This window comes from Lutzomyia longipalpis, chromosome 1 (genome assembly GCF_024334085.1).
Source record: "Lutzomyia longipalpis isolate SR_M1_2022 chromosome 1, ASM2433408v1".
Taxonomy (NCBI): Eukaryota; Metazoa; Arthropoda; class Insecta; order Diptera; family Psychodidae; genus Lutzomyia; species Lutzomyia longipalpis.
In genome coordinates, this window is record NC_074707.1 from 3,441,923 (window position 1) to 3,459,978 (window position 18,056).

An 18,056-nucleotide genomic window follows, 5' to 3' on the forward strand; every position below is an offset into this window, starting at 1 on the left:
TTTCGCTTTATCTATTTGGGAAATATGATATTTTGAGCTTTTTATAAACCCTTAAGTGACTTTTTTAACCCCGCTCTCCCCTACAAATTAAACTACCTCACCTACGTCTATTAATAAAAAGTGAGTTTTTTTATATTAGGAAACTTACTTCAACATTGTTCTTAATGTTTAAATTTTCTGCTTAGTTCCCGCTTGTTTTAATTCCTAGATTTTTTATTATTTTAATAATATTTTTATTTGTGTTTTTTTCGAAGAATTAAATATGTTGTGAGTTAGATTTATAATTGATTCTATTATTTTATTTTTTTTCACCTGTTTATTCCTTTTTTGTGACATTTTGCTATATTTTTAATTTTTCTTCAGTGAGAATCACTTAAGAATTCAAAAATTCCCAGTGAAATGAGAATTTATTTTTTGAAAAAATGATTTTTTTCCCGAAAGTCATCAGAAATTCTCGTACGAAGTTAGGGCCTTATTACACTCAAGTTGTAAAGACGATAATTGTTTGTTTCTAAAGGTTTATTAACGTTCAATTTTCATATTTTATACAATATTATCATTTATTTTAAGAAAGAATTCATAGAAAATTATAGCGACAAATACCCTTATTTTCTACTCTCACTTTCTATTCACTCAGGTTGATGAAAAGTCTCTAATTTTGATCTTTTTTTTTCTACTTTTGAAAATCCTAAATGCTTCGTTATTTTCAAGAACTAAATTGATTTCAACCATTGAGCGATTAATCGGAAGGATTAAGCTTTTATTTCCTTGATTATTATACTTTTATGCTGTCTCTTCTACATTAAACTTGTACATTCTACAGTTCTTTATAAATATTTTAGAGAAATCAAATTTAATAAAATTGTAAAATACAATCCGACAATTCAGGACCAAATTCTTGCTAATTTCTTGAATTAATCTTTTTTTCCTACATAAAGTTTAAATTAATTTGAAGACTGTTCAAATTCCATTTTATTTTCTTTTTTTTAATTAAAATTAAGCAGGAAAATGAAATTTATTTGATGTTCCGTTTCTTTCCATTTCCACAACATTTTGAACTTTTAGTTGTAAAATCATTTTATGCTAAATTTCACGTCAACACACCACATAAATCTCTCAAACAGTACACCACAATACAACCTTGAGATTAGTTGGGTGGCGGCGGAGGTGGCGGTGACGACAGGAGGCTCTGAATTCTGGGGGTTGTCATTGAATTATTGGTAGACGGCGGAGGTGGAGGAATGAAATTGGGTGGAGCCTGCCCCCATGGGAATGGTGGTGGCATCATGTGCTGTTGCTGCTGCGGCGGCAACGGTGGCTGTGGTGCCCCCCATTCCCATTGCTGATCCGTTCCCGGTGGTGGTGGCATCATTGGAGGAATCCCAGTTCCGGGAATTGGCGGCAAACCCGGACTCATACCCGGCATACTATTATCGGATGGCATGCAACTCCCCGGGGGCGGTGGTTGACCACCATTACTTGAATTCTGCCCCATTCCCATATTCCATGGCATTCCACCACCATGGGCGCCCTGACCACCACTCCCCGGGGGTCCTGGGGGACCCATAAGTGGTGGCGGAGCCATTCCCATTTGATTTTGATTCCACGGCGGCGGTGGTGGGGCCATAATTGAACGTGGATGATTCTGACGTTGATCAAATAACCCATACCGTGGATGTTGAACCATTTCGCGCTTCCCACCAGCCTCCACGGGTGGCCCTTCACCCAATTCAGCCATCAAACTCATGTATTCCTCATCAATTTTTGCCTGCGCATTGGTACTCGGCGGCCCCCCCGCACCGGGTCTCTTGCTGCGACAATCCTTGGCAATATGCCCTGCTCCGCCACACGCTGAGCACACAATGTTATTTGTGACATTGGGTTTGTCCGGACACAGCCAACTCTTGTGCTCCGTTGACCCGCAATTTGTACACCGAGGCCCGTCAGTCTCGCGCAGAGTCCCATTGAGTTGTGCCAATTCCCTAAGCTGCATTCGCCTCAAATCATTATGCCCCTCTGGTACTTCAATGCCCTGCCTAATAACTTCCTTTATCTTATCCACGGCCTTCTTCACATTCTCCGGATTGCTAGCCGTGATAAAAGCATGAAGTGGCTCATCTTCCCCTGGCAATGGTTGCCCATCTTTGCGTCCTACCTTACCCTCCTTCACAGAACCCTTACCGCGTATTATGATCTTTGCCCCTGTTTCCTTCTCCATGGCCTTCAACGTATTACCTCGTGGTCCAATTAATAATCCAACGAAGTTTATATCCGGATGCTGTTCCTGCGGAATCAATACTTTATCGCTCACACGTGTCACCGGTGGCCTAAAGTTAAAAAATTCATTAAATGTCTTGCAAAATGGTAAGTAAAATGAGCCTTATTCAGCCACCAAGAAACCCTTAAAATTCGCTTGAAATCTTAAAATTTCACTACAAAACTCACTTGTAATCCGCTGGAGGCTTAAATTCCGGATTCATACACTGCATCCGCAGGACAAGCTGATGTCGTTGCTCTTCAAGGCGTTTCCTAATCCGAAACTCTCGTGTATTCAAGCGTTTACCGTCAGAACTGTAAATTGGCTCCGGTGATGGAGATCTGCAACGATACAGAGAAAAAGAGCTTTTCCAGTTTAATGCTTTTCACCCCTAAATTGAATAAGTTTTCTTTTGCTTCCAATTTCACCTTGAAAACTCATTCAATTTAGCCCAAAAAGAGCTGTGACAATTAACAAAAGAAAAAAAAGAAAGAAAAAAACTATTAAAAATTTCAAAAAAGAGGTAATTTAACAAAAAAAAATAGCCACGTGCCTTTGTTGATCACAAAATATTACAAGTCTTTTGGCTATAAAAGATGTTTATCTCATTAAATAAATTAGTTGCACATTTTTTTAAGGGGGAGGTGTGGGTGGGAGAGAAAAGAATTCATTAAAAGCTGAAAAATTAATAATTATTAAAAATAAAAAAAATTAAATCCCGAAGATGCGACTTTTTGTCCGATATCTCCTCGTTTTTTTTGTGCCTTTTTGAAAAATTTAATTATGTATTATTAAAAAAATCAATTAAAAACTGCTCTGAGGAAAAAAATGATTATTTCTCGATTATCTTTTTTTTTTAACTGTACAAACACTTTGAATATTTTTATTGAATTTAAAAAAAATAGTTAAAATTCAATAAAAATACTTTTGTTGAATTTTTTTTTTTAAGGAAAAGCACTTTGTTGTTCATTATTTTCTAAATTTCTAGATATTTTTCATAAAAAAATTATTTTGTGTTAGTTCTGACTGGGAATTTTGTAGACATTGGGCTTTATTCAGCGACCAAGAAACCCTTGAAATTAGCTTGAAATCTTGAAATTTCAGTACATACAAATTTTTTTTTTTACAATTCGTCAAATATAAGATGTTGACATTTTATTTCTTTCTTTAAACGACTTTTCTAAAAGAAAATTTCTTTTCTAGGACTCTTTAGAGTTCTTTCTAACTGTTTTCTGAAACAACTTCTTCGTTTTTCTTATATAGAGCGACAATAGAACGACTTAAAAGAAACAAATGACAAAATCTTACAACTTTTAAGTTGTTAGGAAAAGATAAGATTTTTGTCAGAATCTACCCCATTTTTTGAAATTATTTCAATCATTGAGCCTTATTCAGCGACCAAGAAACCTTTGAAATCTTGGAATTTCGTACTGAAATTTCAAGTTTTATTTTCTTTTCTGACGTTAAGGATTTGTTTCTCAAGATTTTGAGCGGGAATTTCCTCTGACGAACACCGGAAGTCTTGAAATTTCAAGCGAATTTCAAGGATTTTTTGGTCGCTGAATAAGGCCTATTACTTTTTTTTTTCAAAAGATTATTAAAAAAAAAAAAAAGAAATCTACAAAACTCCCTGACATTGTTTGGGGGGTGATATTTGAAAGATTTATAAAATATTATTATTATAAAATAAGTTAACCACTTGAGTTGAACCCTCAAATGGGAAAACCTGATCCTCGTATTTATCAAAGTAATTCAAGCAAGAAGTCAATCGCCTCTGCTGCTCACACCCACGACGCTGCGATGGTCTTCACTTCGTGGGATGGCAGGGAAATGACACACGAATTTGTACTTGAAACATTATGCGAACCTTTCTTCCGGATTTGCCGATATTCCCAAGTCTCCAGAGCGCAATTTCCGGCTGATTTCTTCAATTTGCAGCTGAACTGTAATGGAATGGGTTAAATCGAGGCAAGCCCCGATATTAGTAAATCTCATCTTATTCCAACATAAAGCAACATAATAAATTGGAGAAGGATTAAAAAAAAATAAAGTAAAATATTGATTAGAAGATATTATTTTGCTTATTAAAAGAAGAACAAACTTTCAACCATTTTGTACATAAATATAAGTAAGTATAGTGAATCAAGTCGAAAGAGGAATGAAGAATGGAATATCTGTGAGACGATCTACTTCACATTGAAATCTATGTTCTCAACATAATATGCGCTAAATTGTGAGAGAAGGAAATTTTTGTTTAAACTATTTTTCATTATTATTCATTCAGCCATACTTACAAGGAGATTTTTTTCTTATCTAAAAGAATTAATTAATTATGTCTCATAAAATTAAATAAATTTCAGAGAATTATTATAAAAAAGATTATTTTTTACTGAAGTATGGGTATTCTCTCCTAAGTTTTTCTTTTACTCTCCTAACTCATAAAAGAAGTTAATTAATACAAAAAAAAGAAAGATTAATTTTTAAGAAAAATTCATTTTTAATTGGATTTTGTTCCTAATAATATAAAATATTTTGTTGATTAGAAGTGGATTAATTTTCCTGTAAATGTAATTTGTCATTTTAACATTGCATATTTGTTGATAACACATGCAACACGGAATCATAAAACTGAAATAATGCCTTCAAAGATGAATGTTTTATAGTCGACGGATTAAATTAAAAATAAATTTGGTTGAAGAGCAACATCGGCAAAAGGCGAAATTGAAAAGGATTCTCACCTAGATAGGCCTCCTGTTGATCAGCACTCAGCGATGCAGGCAGGATGGTGGGCATGCCGGGGATGAATGTCTTGTCGTGATCTCCTCCAGCCCAGCGAGACTTTCGCTTTCTCCTCCTTTCCTCGGAAGTTGCCTCTTGAGAATCATCATTGCTGCCCGTCATGCCTGCAAAGAAAAAAATATTTATTGCAAAAATCAACAAAGATAATTTCCCGGTTTTACCTTTAAACGTATCCTGACTGTTGCTGTTGCTGTTCGGGTCTGGTGGATGAAGGGAGAAGAGACTCGGTGGAGCTCCCAGGAGACTGGAGCCATTGTTTAGATCGAGACCTCCACCACCACCTCCAATGTCCACCACATCCCTCTTTGGAACTTCCTCTGGCTTATTCTCCCTGTCCAGGAAGCTCAAATCAATGTTTCCCATCCCGAATGACCCTAGAAGGCTGGGGATGCTATCGCGGGCATTGCCAGTGTCAAAGCCCCCTGACAAAAGTGGATTATTAAGGAAAGAAGTGAAATTTTTATCCGTAGCCACGGCTGCGAGGATCTGCTGCGACAAATTCGGCATTTCCTTCTTCTCAGGCAGCACCACCGTGTTTGCTGGCTCCTCGTGACGCTCCGCCCTATCGCGCTCTCGTCGACGTTCCCTATCGCGCGATGATCTCCTATCCCTGCTGCGACTGCGGCTGTGATTCCGACGTTCGCGTCGATAGTCGCGACTACGACTGCGATCCTTCCGGCGATCGCGGTCGTGGTCACGATCTCGATCGCGATCACGTTCACGATCCCGCTCCCTCTCTCGCTCACGACTACGGGACCTACGGCGTTCCTTGCGACGATCCTTGCTGCGACTCCGTGAGCGATGCCGGGAACTCTTCTTCGACGGAGACCTCCCCTGAAAAGAATAATTTCAATTTATTGATTTTTTTTTCACCTTCAATTGTGCCACAAGACCCACCCTGTTAACCAAATAAACATTTTCCAGCAATCAAACTTTAATAAAAACCTCCTAAAGCTTTATTTAAACCCGCAATTTTGCATTAAAATTAATTTTTTTTAGTGAGAATTCTAAACAAAAACAAACGTTTTAGTGAAAATGAGGTTCCGGAAAGAAAAGTAATTAACGCCGCCATGGCGCAGTGAAAAACAATACGCTCTTTTTCCCATTTTCCACCGACTTTCCCCGTGGAAAAACAACAGAATATTGTAATTTAACAGTTAAAGAAGAAAGTGTAATAGTTTTTAAGAAGTAAAAACTTACCATTTTTATGTAATTTCCACAAAAATATCTGCGTAACTTTTGCTCTCGATGCAAAGAAAATCCCCCAAGTCGTCGAACTGTCTGATTCGACGAGTTTTCGTCTAAACTAAATAAATTTTCCGTTGACGAAGGAATCACAGCTATTGTAAGTCAATCAATTTTTGTCTTGAAAGTAAAATTTATTTATTCACTCGAAATGGTTTTATAAAATTTAAAACTTCGACAAAAACCACACAAAATTTAGTTAAATTGCAGTTTTCAGTCTTAATGGAAATTATTATGCAGTTGTAGTAGAAGATTAAAGGCAAACTTTCTTTAGTGGCGGTTCAGTCACATTCGGAGCGAACTTCTGCAACAGGGAGCATGTAGTGTAGTTCCCAAAAAGGGAACACAGGAGGGCTACACCATATCCTGTAGCACGTTCACCCTGAAATTTAGAAAAATAAATAAAAAACCTCAATTAGAAAATAAAATTTATAAATGAAGAACATTAATAAACTTACGCTGTGAACTGGCGATGCCATATCAACGTGCATCCAAGTGCCAGTATAGTCAAAGCCCAGGTGTGCTGCAACAAAGAGTCCAGCGCAGGAAACTTGGGCATTATTCCTATCAGCCACGGAGTTCTTCATATCTGCCACACTCGATGAAAACTCACAAAAATGCAATTCGGGGCAGTACTACAAAATTAAACAGATATTTCAGTTAAAAGATTCTCTTAATCTCTTCCAGAATAATAAAAAAAAAAGTTACCGGAACAGGAGAGAGAAGATCCCCGGAAATCTTGCCAGCATCCAGAGCCTTTTGCTCCCAAAAATCGCTGTTTGTTAAAATGGCACCATGATACTTTCCTGTTGCAATTCCCTATTAAAGATGGATTTTATATCAACTTTTGGATCCTCAAGTTGTCCAAAGTAGGTACTTAATGTACTTAAAGACAAGTATGTACTGTACACTACCCGCGAAAAGTTTCCGGGCAAGCAAGAATGGTGTATTTTTGAAGGAAAATTTCAAGTGGCTATCTCAAGCTGTGATCAACCGATTTTCAAAAGTTTATTAGTTTTGTAAAGGTACATTTTTCACTTTTCGGAAATTGGTAAATTTTTCAAAATCGGTTAACCCGTTTTTTCTTGGCAGCCATTTTGGTAATGCTAGGTTAAAACGTTTTTTACACGATTTTGCAAAATTTTGACTTTGATCTCTTACATCTCGGCCGCTAGTTCACCGATTTTGACGAATAGACTATAGTTTGAAAGTTAATTTAATTTCCTTTCCAAATCCGGTAAATTTTTAAAAATCGGTCATGCAAATCGGTCGTGGCAGCCATTCTAGTGAACCATAGTGAAAAAATACACTTTTGACTATATCTCAGCCTGTAATTGTCCGATTTGAATAAACTTTGATTCAAATGGTAGCTAATCATGTCCTCTGACTTTTAAAAAAAGTTTCAGTCAAATCCATCAAATGGTACTTACTTGAGCTCCCGTTAAAGTGGCCATATCTAAAATTATATCAGCCTTCAAGTCTTTCTTGGCATAGGCAACCCCGTCGGAGAGAACAAGACGCCCCTCAGCGTCGGTATTGTTGATCTCAACGGTGAGCCCAGAGTAGAGTTTGTGAATGTCATCTGGGCGCGTAGCATTAGGTCCAACGGAATTCTCTGCTAGGCAGAAGATTGCATGAAGGTTTTCCGTAAAGCCTCCCTTGACAGCAGCATAGAAAGCTCCCAAAATAGCAGCAGCACCACCACAATCTCGCTTCATTCCCGGCATTGCCGTCTTTCCCTTGATACTGAGGCCACCAGTATCGTAGACAATACCCTTACCCACCCAGGCGATGGTCTTTGATGCCCCAGCAGGTTCGTGGGTGAGAATGCAGAGAGCAGGAGGCACAGCAGCTGCCTTTCCCACACCGTAAATCCCTCCAAATCCATGCGCTTCGAGATCTTCACCCCGAATTATAATCGGCGTAAGGCCCAATTCTCCCGCTATGACTTGCACCTCGTCCAGGAAGTGAGATACATTCATCTCATTGCATGGCGTATCCACAATCTTAGCCGCCAAGCGAATACCTCTTGCAACGTTCTCAATGCAAGAGATTTCCGATTGCGAAATGGGCTCAAGGAGAATCTTATCATTGTGATCCAGCACAATGAACTCCACATTAACCGTGGGTGGGGGCGTGGCACCCCGGCGATTCTTTCGCGAGAACAGCGGAAAAGCCCTAACCACGGCACAAGCGCTCGCAAAGAGGTCTTTCTTCTCGCACACAATCACGATACTCTCATTCACGCCGGTCACATTGCTACTCACGAGTTTGGTGATTGAGTGGGCGCGTGAGGTGGTATTGTGGCGAGAGCACTTGGTGGGAAGAGCCACCAAAGTGGCCAGATCCAGATAGAGGGGACACGTATCAGTTGGATTCGGGTGGAGGCACGCAAGGGCGTTGGCGAAGCTCTCCTTCGTCACGCGTGGCTCCAACTTCACCTGAACATCCTCAAAAGACAGCAAGGAGAGATGCGGCAGCTGCCCAATGATAAGAACCGGATGTTCATGCGGATCCGTCTTTGTCAGAGAAGCATTAAAGCTGATATTTGTAGCCATTGCTGACAGATTTTACAGGATTTCTTGCACTTCCCACAGTCACACTCAATCTCAATGAACTCTCCGGCTATTTACTTAACAATCAGGATGGAAAATTTTGGATATTTCGGAAGAAAATGATTAAGAAAGCGAAGTTCAAGTTCACGCCAGCTAAGATGACAAGCGCGATTCTCAAAGTCGAGTAGGGCAAAAAACTATATTTGTGATTCTCAATTTAACCACACAACAATAATAATTTGATTTCTGTTTTTATTGAACAAAAAAAATCTTTTATATTTATTATATATTTTATAACAAGAAGAAATTATTATATATAAATAAAATTGATGGAAGATCAGAATGGGATATATTTTATTGATTTTTCACGTTTATCAAACAATTACTATAGCTGTGGATTTAATAAAAATCAGTCAAAAAATTTAGACGAGTTTATGCGAAAGTTCGCGAAACCATTCAAATGTCCCCAAGATTCAAAATTGTGGTCACTTTCTCATATATTTGTAACGGGTTTTCGCTAAGAATGATATTTTTGCAGAAAAACACATTTTTGGGATTCCTGGGAAACTTAGGGGCGCTCTTGGATTCTTGGGGCTTCCGGGAGTGATTATGGGATCCCGAAACGCGTTTTCTTTTCACGGGTAAAACTTCCATTTTTTTTCTTAATTTCTGGACAAAAAAAAACATTTTTGGTGATCCAAAAGTTTCTGGGGGCGTTCCGAGAGCCCCCAAGGAACTTCTAAATGGCAATTTTGGGGCAAAATTCGCAGATTCTTTCTGCGCAATTTTCAAGAAATTTCGTATTTTTTAATTTAAGAAATAATCCTTTTTGAATTATAAATTTTTCAGCATAACTTCCCTAAAAAATAAATAAAATATTTATTTCATTAAATATTTACAAAATTTTTCAAGAGTCGACAGATCTGTCTTCAACTTGCAATAATAAGAAAAGTAAAATTAATAAACAAAATATAATACAGTAAAATGAAAGAAAACTCTTCCAAAAAACTTTTTAAATTAAAATTCTTAAGTTCCTGAGAACATATTTCTTAGAAGATGACCCAATAATAAAATCGAGACATCATAAAACCATCACAATAAAATAAAATACATAGTCGCGCATAAATAATGTTGAGGAGGAGGAGGAGGGATTGTGAAAAAGTGTCTCGTCTCCAATATAGTGACAAAATTGTAAAAATTTCATTTCGCATATTGATTACGTGTGCAAAGCAAATACAATAATAACGCAACAACCGAAAAGTGTTGGCCGCAGGAGTGTAAAAATTTTAATTAGGCGATAATGGGTAACTAGTATTCTGTGTGTGCCTCCTCACCAAGTGCTCCACACTCCTCCAATTCATTCGTGCTGTGATCGTTGGTGGAGACAGACAAAGAAAATTCAGCCAGAAGAGCTGAATTCTTAAGTTTTTAATTCTTATTTAAAAAAAAAAAAGAAAAGAAAAGTGATTGAGGAAAATGGAAAATCATTTGATAAAGTTGGAGGAGTTTTTCAGTGGAAAAGGAGTATTCATAACGGGTGGCACGGGATTCCTGGGTACGGGTTTGCTGGAAGCCCTCCTGGGCGTGAGTCCCAATATTGGGAAAATTTATGTGCTCGTTCGTGAAAAACGCGGAATGACTCCGGCGGAGCGTTTCAAGAAAATGTTCGCAAAAGAGGTGTGACGATCATCAAAATTTAAATTTAAAAAAATCTGTGATCATTTTTCTAAATTTATTTTTCAACTTTAGAACTTTAGGCACCATTCGGAGGAGACGCTTAAAAAAGTCATCCCAATCACAGGAGATCTCACTAGCGTGGATTTTGGTCTTGCACCTGAAATCCTAGCAGAAATCATTGAGAATGTGAATATAATTTATCACAGTGCGGGATTAATTAAATTTAATAGACCCCTGAAGATGGCCATAGAATTGAATGTCGTGAGCACTCTGCGGAATATTCAGCTGGCCAAGAAGCTCAAGAAGTTGTCTGCCTTTGTGTATGTGTCCACAGCTCTGGCCAACATCAACATCCGCGGGCAGATTGAGGAGAAAGTCTACTGGCCAGGACGAGATCCGCATGAGCTGATAAAGCTAGCCGAGGCCAATTTACTCCCAATCAGTGAGAGTGATCCCGAATTCACGGAAATTGTGGGAAGGCACGAAAATTCCTACACATTCTCCAAGCAAGTGGCTGAGAATTTAATACAGAAAGAAATGGGATCCCTCCCAGTTGGTATCATCCGCCCGTCTGCAGGTAAGCAAAATTTTGCGGAAAGACACAAAAAGTAATTATCTCGTTACTCGTGTGAGTGACAAAAGTGCTGATGGGTGAAAGAATTTCCCGCAACTTTCACCCATTTCTTACATTATTATGCTCAAGGGGAAAACCAAAACCACTTTACAATGCCGAAAGACTTGCAAAATTTCAACAACAACAAAAAATCCCAAAGTGAAGATGAGTTGTGAAAATAATATTAACTTTGTCAGTTGAAAAACTTAATTAGGGGATCTTGCAAAAGTTTTCACGAGTTAGCTTCTTCTTCTAATAATTAGTGAATAATTAAAATTTAATTAAATATCGTGAAATATGAGAAAAATGAATGATTTTGAAAGCGATGTGATAAATTAAATTTTCCTTTCATTGCATTTATAGTTTATGGATCATACAACCACCCTGTAGAGGGTTGGTCAGGCTCAGCATCAAGTGGTCATCTTGGGTACATTGTGGCCCACATGAAGGGCGCCACGAGATGCCTGTACGGGGATAGATCCACTGTTCTGTTTGCCATTCCGTGCGATTTCTTCGTCAATGGCACACTCGTGCTCACGTGCTACGTGGGCACACGACCCATTGAGAAACCCGAAGTCATCCACATAACATCCAATCACAAGGTCAACAAACTCACCCTTGGCGATCTCAATGACTTCATGAATAACGAAGTTGCCAAGAATCCCTGCAATTCCTACCTTTGGCGCCCCCACAGTAAAGTTCGCAAAGGATGGCGCTATGAATTCTTCAACTATGCCTACATCCTCCTGGCAATACTCATCTACATTCCCGAGAAGATTTTCCGTTTTGGACCACGATGGATGAGGTACCATTATTGTTAAATTAATTTAAACAATTCAAAAAGAAAAAGAATAATTTAAAATGTTTTCTGTTTGTCTTTGCAGTGGTTTCAAAATTGTCCTCATTTCCTACAAGGGGGCCAAATATTTTGCAAATATTGCCGATAAAATAGAGCGCATTTCCATCGACAATGGCCAACGTATTATGAGACTCGTCAATCCGGAAGATAAACACCGCTACGCAGCTGATGTAGCTCAAGTAGATTGGACAGAATTATTTGCCAGGAGTATCAAATGGGCAAAGACGTACTACTACAAGGAGACTGGAAGGTAATAAATAATATACCTGATCCCTAATTTTAAAGAAAACTATTAATTTTGTTCTACAATTATAAACAGCATTGGGTTTAAACATCAAGTAATTTACTACACGTGCATCAGCATTGAAGGCATCCTTTATACCTTGCTGTGGTATCTTGTCTACGTGATCCTCATGACCTTTACGGGTTGTCCCGAAATTTCTTCCGCAATAGGTGTCATGATTATCTTTTTTGTTCATTGGCTATAGTGCTAAATGAACTGCTAAAAGCAGTGGTGAAATAAATTATGTACAATGCTGTATTATGTAATTTTTGAGACATAAATATATTATTTCAATTTATACTTTTCATTTTTTATAAAACAATTTAAAAAAAACTGTAGGATCCCTTTTGAAAAACTTCAAATTTATTGAACCCAAGAAACAAATGATTGAGTAAATAAAACTCAATTAATATTGATTCATCATCGATTGATCAATAATTTGATAAATCAATTGATCAATCTTTGATCAACTATTGGTCAATCTCAGATCAATTCTGGTTACTCCATAATTGATCATATATGCGGACGTACATTGACTCAATATTGATTGATCAAAAATTGAGCTGATTAATCCATGATCAATACTGACGCTATCGGAAGGATTTATCCTATATCCAAATATCTATTTCGTTAGCATCAATATTGAGTCAATTAATGAGATGATCAATTGAGCAACCAGAATTGATCTACGATTGACCAATAATTGATCAAAGATTGATCAATCGATTGACAGGCTCAATTGATTTATCAATTATTGATCAATCGATGATGAATCAATATTGATTGAGCTTTTATTGACTCAATCATTTGTTTACTTGGATGTAATCAATGTAAATAAAACAAAACAGGGTAAATCATATCACACATTTTTTTTATTTCTATTTTAAATTAACAATATAAACTCTATTTGTTTCTTGTAAATAAATCTTTCTCTACTGGACCAATAAAATAAAATAAAATATTGACAAAAAAAATGATCTCACAAAGTTTGTAACATTCCTGACAAAAAAAAACTTATTATCATGGTAATCTAATAAAAAGGATTTTTCTTTAAATTGTCCTGATGGCGAGAAAAAAAATACTGGAAACTCCGTATTAGCGCCTCCTCTCGTGTGATCCTGACCCATCCACCCGGAGTCGCTTAATCTCGCGATCTGACCCACGTTCCAAGTACCAATTGCCATTCTTTTCACCACTCTCCTTCTCCCTGAACTGCTCCCTTCCGTTCATTCGCTTTTCATGCCACTCTGTGTCGAATTCCTTACTCCTGTCTTCCTTGCTATCATCATCATCGTCATCTTTCCACTTTTTCTCATACTTCTTATCGCGCTTCCTATCCCCATTCTTCCGTTCACGACTATCTTTGAAATCATCGTAGTCCTTTCGTTCTCCCTTTTTCATTTTCTCACTCCTCTTCTCTTGTTTGCGGTAGTCTTCACCACTCCAGTCGTCATCATCCTTCTTCTTTCTCTCGTCAAAGCGTTCTTTTGAATTCCTTCTTTCTTCCTTGGAGTTATTTCTTCTATCTTCCTTTGAATTATTCCTTTTGTCCTCCTTTGAATCTTTTCTGTATTCCTTTGAATCCCTTCTGCCTTCATCAGATCCTCTTCTGTCTTCCTTGAAATCTTTCTTGTATTCCTTTGAATTTTTTCTATCCTCCTTTTCATCACTGTCATCATCATCGAAATCCCTTCTGTCTACATTATCCCTTTTATCCTCCTTTGAATTCTTCCTCTCATCCCGATAATTCTTTCTCTTCTCCTTGGCATTTCTTCGATCTTCCTTTGAATCCTTCCAATCATCTCCATTTGGATATTTTTCTTTCTTCCTCTCATCATATTTTTCTTTTTTCTCATATTTCTTCTCCTGTCGCACCTCCTTGGGTGGTTCTGGCTTCCATGGAGTCTTCTGCCAATTGGGATCCTCATCAAAAGCCTTCCTTGCTTCCTTTATACGCTTCTCAGCTTCTCTGCATACTTTTCCGTAGTAATCGTCAAAGAGATCATCTCCCGTATCAGCTCCACAGATACTTTCATCCACAAGGGGCTTCACAGTCGCCTCTCCCGTATCTCCTGCCCAGATTTTCTCTTCTTCTCCTTCCTGCGCAACATTTTGAGGATTTTGTGGTTGATTGGACGGATTAGGAGATGCTCCTTGGAGGTCAGAAAGGATCTTATTCGTTAACTTGGTCACTTCATCGCGTAGCTTGAAGTTTTCCACTTCGAGATCGTACACCCTACTCATGAGGGGCTCAATCAACTTGGTACAGTCACACGGAACACCCGGATTCAGCCTGAAGATATGCCCAAACATTGCTCCACTAATTCCCGCCAGGAGAACCACAAAGATCACATGTCGTCGTCCAATTCCGAATATTCCTCGAACCACATCCACTTCCTTCTCCACCAGCTGATTGTCCACCTCAACGAGTCTCTTCTCCTCACGTGCAACAGTGAGTGGCGTCTCTGGGGGTGTAGGTGGGGGGATAAAGGATGTATCCGTAGAGCGACTTTGTGTCTCCTTTGGGGGTATTTCCGGTGAGTGCCTTCCACCCCCGCAGTCACTATCGCTGATTATGGAAATCCCATCAGAGAGCTCAGTGTCATTGTCTTGATCTACACTGAGATGATATTTGCTGGAAGAAAGAGAGAAAAAGAGAAAGATGAAGAAAAAAGTCAAATATTTGCCTCTTCTTAAGCTTTCACCCCTCGACTCGATCCCCTCGCAATCCACGAACCCGGAGGTGTGTCAACTTTAACTGATAAGGGATCTCTCTCTCTCTGAGGTGGCTCCAATGTTCAGGCAACACACAAAAATCTCACACGACTCATTCACGTGAATTCTTTGGCACAATTTCCCCCAACATGCGACAGCTCAACCGCCATGCCATGAGATTTAGATGTGAGTTAGAAGATCAAATTTATGAGCAAAATCATAAATTTCTCTTCCCAAAAAATCTTCCTCTTCTTTTGCAAAATCATAAGAAAGAAAAAAGGATTTTTAGGTCGCTCAAAATGGGTGAGATCACGAAGAAAAGATTAGAATTCTCGTGCATTTACGCATCTAATGAGCATCCTAGTTCTAAAATGTAAATATAAATTTTATATGAGTTTCGCTTAGAGGAGAGATTATACAATATTCTATTTGAACGCTAAGCATTGAGAATTTGCATAGAAACGTCTGTGAGAGGCACGTTCCTTATCAAATTTGACTCTTTTATCATGGATTTATTAAAATAAATAACAATAACAATAAACCCCCCAACACATTGAGATGACAATAAAGTTATTTTTATTACTAGCAATGCTATATTGAGTGAGTAGAGATCCGATAAGAAAATCAGCACGCTTGAAGAGGTCAATGTAAGAAAGGATTAAGAAATTATTCTTATTAGAATTAATTTAAGAGAAAATTTTGTTTTTAAGCTTTTCTTTATTGGGAATTTTGGTTTAGATACTTTAGAGGAGATCTATCTAGATCGATGTACATCTAGCGTTTATCAGGACATTAAAAATTAAAAAAAAATATTCTAGTAAACAAATTTTGCCAAAAATTGATCAATTATTGAGCTCAATATTGAGTCAATGTGTGTTCGCATAAGAGATCATAGATAGGGGAGAGCGGGGCTAATAAAGTCACTTAAGGGTTTAGAAATAGCCTAAAATATCATATTTCCTAGCTAGATAGAACAAAATGATATGAGAAAGAGTTGTAGGGCAAGAAATATCCTAAAAAATTGAGCTATACATCTCGCTTTTTCTGTATGGGAAATATGATATTTCGAGCTTTTTCTAAACCCTTAAGTGACTTTTTTAACCCCGCTCTCCCCTAAGTTTTAGATAGATAAGTTTTATTACTTTATTATTAATTTTATTGTTCATTTATTGAGCAATAAAATTGATAAACAATAATTGGTCAATATTTGATCAATCAGATTGATAGACAATTATCGCTCAATTTGTGATCAGTCTGATTGTCAATAAATATGCTCAATAATTGATCAATCAAATTGATAATCAATTATTCGTCGATCAGTTGTCAGTCTGATTGGTTGTCAATAATTGATCAATAGTTGATTAGTCACCGATAATTACCTGAAAATTACGTTATTGACCGATGATTGAGCATAAATTGATAAAAATTTCAAAGAACAATATTTGTTCAATAGTTGGTCAATCCATTATCAATATTGATTGATTTGAAATTGACTCAATATTGATAGTACCAATATTAAGTCAAATTCAAACCAAATTGACTCAATATTGATAGTATTAATATTGAGTCAATGTAGGTCCATTCCATATAGATGGTCAATTATTGAACAATCAGAATTTACCTAAGATTGATCAATAATTGATCAATCGATTGACTTGGTCAATTGATTTATCAATTATTGATCAATCGGTTTGATTCAAACAAGATTGAGCATTGGTTGGCTCAATCATTAGTCTACTGACTGAGATATAAATTAAATTAAAAATAAAATATAAAACAAACTAACTCTGTCTTCATCTCAGTACTCTGAGGATGGCTCTCTTCGGTCTCTGGATTCCCTGATGTTTCTTCTGCATGTTGCTGCTGCCCAGCAGAGTTCCTTGACTCATCCACAAATGTCCACGAGTCCATCACTTCGTGATCACTCCCACTGGCTGTGAGTGAACTCTTCTCGTTCACGTGCTCCATTTAACTGATGAGCAGCTTGCCTGGTCCGGCCACAAGACAAGCAGATTTGTGATCTCTCTAATACTTCCAGGCTCCACAACAAACTCTTCTGGCGTCTTTGGCAAATATTTTATCAACTAAGTTCAAAGATATGCTCTTCTGGGGGATTTTTCTGATCTTTTCTCCTAAACTGTTTCACCCAAAAATTCAATTTATTACTGAATGTCACGGCCACCGGAATGCCTCTCTCCTGGCCAACAGGTCACATACACAGAGAGTGATGCAATTCAGCCAGAGAATTATATTTCAACAAATCAATTGGCACCAAATCGCAATTAACTTGCGTGGTCTTTCGCCGTGCGAACCACGTCAGTGATCGTAATTTTTCATTGAAAAAAAAAATCTCAAATCTAATTTTAGAGATTATTTTTGTTTGTTTGTGTGTTTAGAATGGGACCAATTTCTTTAAAGCGCAAAAATGCGGGCGGAGAAATTCTTATCAAACCAGAGCAATCGTAGCAATCAGCTGTTTGATAAAAAGTTTTATTTTTTTGCAGCTTTTGAAGGCCAATCAAAATATTTTGGTTTGTACCCCACCCCCACTCCTCTGAATGAATTGAATTGCAAAACAAACACGCATTGTTGCTGCAAATATCTACTTTGAATTTACCTGGAGGACATTTTTGCAATTACAATTGCCGTGCGAAAAATGCACCACAATTGACCGAAAATACGAATTGCAAAACATTTTTTTTTTGCGCGCGGGGGCTCTTTGTGCCAAAAATAATGCCTCGATGAATTGGAGCTGTGTTTACTCACCCTTTGCATAAAGAAATCCACAAATTTACAACAAAGACGTGTCGAGGAACTCACAGAGAATTAATTTTCACTTTTCACACTAATTTTCCCAGCTGTTTTTCACGATATTTTTCACTTTTCCCGCAGCTCTCGCAAAATTCAACTAAATAATTTTCTTTCACCTCTTTTTTCTCTCGTAGTACTAGAACGCCCAGTGACGATTCTTGTAAGACATTTTTGCGACATTCCAGAGGAAAATGCGTGGAAAACATCGAAGAAGAAACGTTATTTATTCAAATTTAATTATT

At 37.5% G+C, this 18,056-nt stretch overlaps 8 protein-coding genes across 19 annotated transcripts in view; 4 read left to right on the forward strand and 4 right to left on the reverse strand.

Moving 5' to 3' along the window:
* The window catches only part of LOC129786498 (3'(2'),5'-bisphosphate nucleotidase 1), a 1,077,868-nt gene that overhangs the window by 966,128 nt on the left and 93,684 nt on the right, over window positions 1-18,056 (reverse strand). The window lies entirely within an intron of this gene.
* LOC129786463 (insulin-like growth factor-binding protein complex acid labile subunit) overlaps window positions 1-18,056 on the forward strand; it is a 454,087-nt gene that overhangs the window by 342,347 nt on the left and 93,684 nt on the right. The gene's annotated exons all lie outside the window — the stretch shown is intronic.
* Window positions 1-18,056, forward strand: part of LOC129786533 (troponin C-like) — a 431,024-nt gene that overhangs the window by 319,284 nt on the left and 93,684 nt on the right. The window lies entirely within an intron of this gene.
* LOC129786431 (uncharacterized) overlaps window positions 1-18,056 on the forward strand; it is a 414,480-nt gene that overhangs the window by 302,740 nt on the left and 93,684 nt on the right. The gene's annotated exons all lie outside the window — the stretch shown is intronic.
* On the reverse strand, window positions 502-6,341 carry LOC129786430 (splicing factor 1). The gene is made up of 6 exons (XM_055821454.1): window positions 6,257-6,341; window positions 5,218-5,890; window positions 4,996-5,160; window positions 4,125-4,200; window positions 2,446-2,598; window positions 502-2,327 (listed from the first exon to the last, which is right to left on the reverse strand). The coding sequence occupies exons 1-6, from the start codon at window positions 6,257-6,259 to the stop codon at window positions 1,148-1,150; spliced, it is 2,250 nt and encodes a 749-aa protein (XP_055677429.1). The 5' UTR covers window positions 6,260-6,341; the 3' UTR covers window positions 502-1,147.
* On the reverse strand, window positions 6,415-9,042 carry LOC129786459 (probable aminopeptidase NPEPL1). The gene is made up of 4 exons (XM_055821512.1): window positions 7,732-9,042; window positions 7,010-7,120; window positions 6,760-6,936; window positions 6,415-6,683 (listed from the first exon to the last, which is right to left on the reverse strand). Exons 1-4 carry the CDS (start codon window positions 8,857-8,859, stop codon window positions 6,555-6,557), a joined length of 1,545 nt encoding a protein of 514 aa, XP_055677487.1. The 5' UTR covers window positions 8,860-9,042; the 3' UTR covers window positions 6,415-6,554.
* On the forward strand, window positions 10,192-12,586 carry LOC129786460 (putative fatty acyl-CoA reductase CG8303). The gene is made up of 5 exons (XM_055821513.1): window positions 10,192-10,533; window positions 10,606-11,110; window positions 11,510-11,951; window positions 12,031-12,255; window positions 12,325-12,586. The coding sequence occupies exons 1-5, from the start codon at window positions 10,333-10,335 to the stop codon at window positions 12,491-12,493; spliced, it is 1,542 nt and encodes a 513-aa protein (XP_055677488.1). The 5' UTR covers window positions 10,192-10,332; the 3' UTR covers window positions 12,494-12,586.
* LOC129786451 (protein starmaker-like) lies at window positions 13,139-17,960 on the reverse strand. 2 transcript variants are annotated; one of them, XM_055821494.1, is made up of 3 exons: window positions 17,770-17,960; window positions 16,790-16,991; window positions 13,139-14,923 (listed from the first exon to the last, which is right to left on the reverse strand). In XM_055821494.1, the coding sequence occupies exons 2-3, from the start codon at window positions 16,969-16,971 to the stop codon at window positions 13,384-13,386; spliced, it is 1,722 nt and encodes a 573-aa protein (XP_055677469.1). In that variant the 5' UTR covers window positions 16,972-16,991; window positions 17,770-17,960; the 3' UTR covers window positions 13,139-13,383. The 2 variants fall into 2 exon arrangements, with proteins under 2 accessions (XP_055677469.1, XP_055677470.1); XM_055821495.1 differs by lacking the exon at window positions 17,770-17,960 and having other exon boundaries at window positions 16,790-17,015.

What these genes read in the sequence shown, in the direction of transcription:
- LOC129786430 (XM_055821454.1), bottom strand. An exon ending in CAGTCAGGATACGTTTAAAG is followed by an intron (nt 5,161 to 5,217) that starts GTAAAACCGGGA and finishes TTTTCTTTGCAG; the next exon opens with GCATGACGGGCAGCAATGAT. An exon ending in TCAACAGGAGGCCTATCTAG is followed by an intron (nt 4,201 to 4,995) that starts GTGAGAATCCTT and finishes ATTCCATTACAG; the next exon opens with TTCAGCTGCAAATTGAAGAA.
- LOC129786451 (XM_055821494.1), bottom strand. Translation starts at nt 16,971, where the DNA reads ATGGAGCACGTGAACGAGAAGAGTTCACTCACAGCCAGTGGGAGTGAT. An exon ending in AGTACTGAGATGAAGACAGA is followed by an intron (nt 14,924 to 16,789) that starts GTTAGTTTGTTT and finishes TCTTTCTTCCAG; the next exon opens with CAAATATCATCTCAGTGTAG.
- LOC129786460 (XM_055821513.1), top strand. Translation starts at nt 10,333, where the DNA reads ATGGAAAATCATTTGATAAAGTTGGAGGAGTTTTTCAGTGGAAAAGGA. An exon ending in AGAAAATGTTCGCAAAAGAG is followed by an intron (nt 10,534 to 10,605) that starts GTGTGACGATCA and finishes TTTCAACTTTAG; the next exon opens with AACTTTAGGCACCATTCGGA. An exon ending in TTTGGACCACGATGGATGAG is followed by an intron (nt 11,952 to 12,030) that starts GTACCATTATTG and finishes TTGTCTTTGCAG; the next exon opens with TGGTTTCAAAATTGTCCTCA.
- LOC129786459 (XM_055821512.1), bottom strand. Translation starts at nt 8,859, where the DNA reads ATGGCTACAAATATCAGCTTTAATGCTTCTCTGACAAAGACGGATCCG. An exon ending in CCACTTTAACGGGAGCTCAA is followed by an intron (nt 7,121 to 7,731) that starts GTAAGTACCATT and finishes CATCTTTAATAG; the next exon opens with GGAATTGCAACAGGAAAGTA. An exon ending in ATCTTCTCTCTCCTGTTCCG is followed by an intron (nt 6,937 to 7,009) that starts GTAACTTTTTTT and finishes TTAATTTTGTAG; the next exon opens with TACTGCCCCGAATTGCATTT.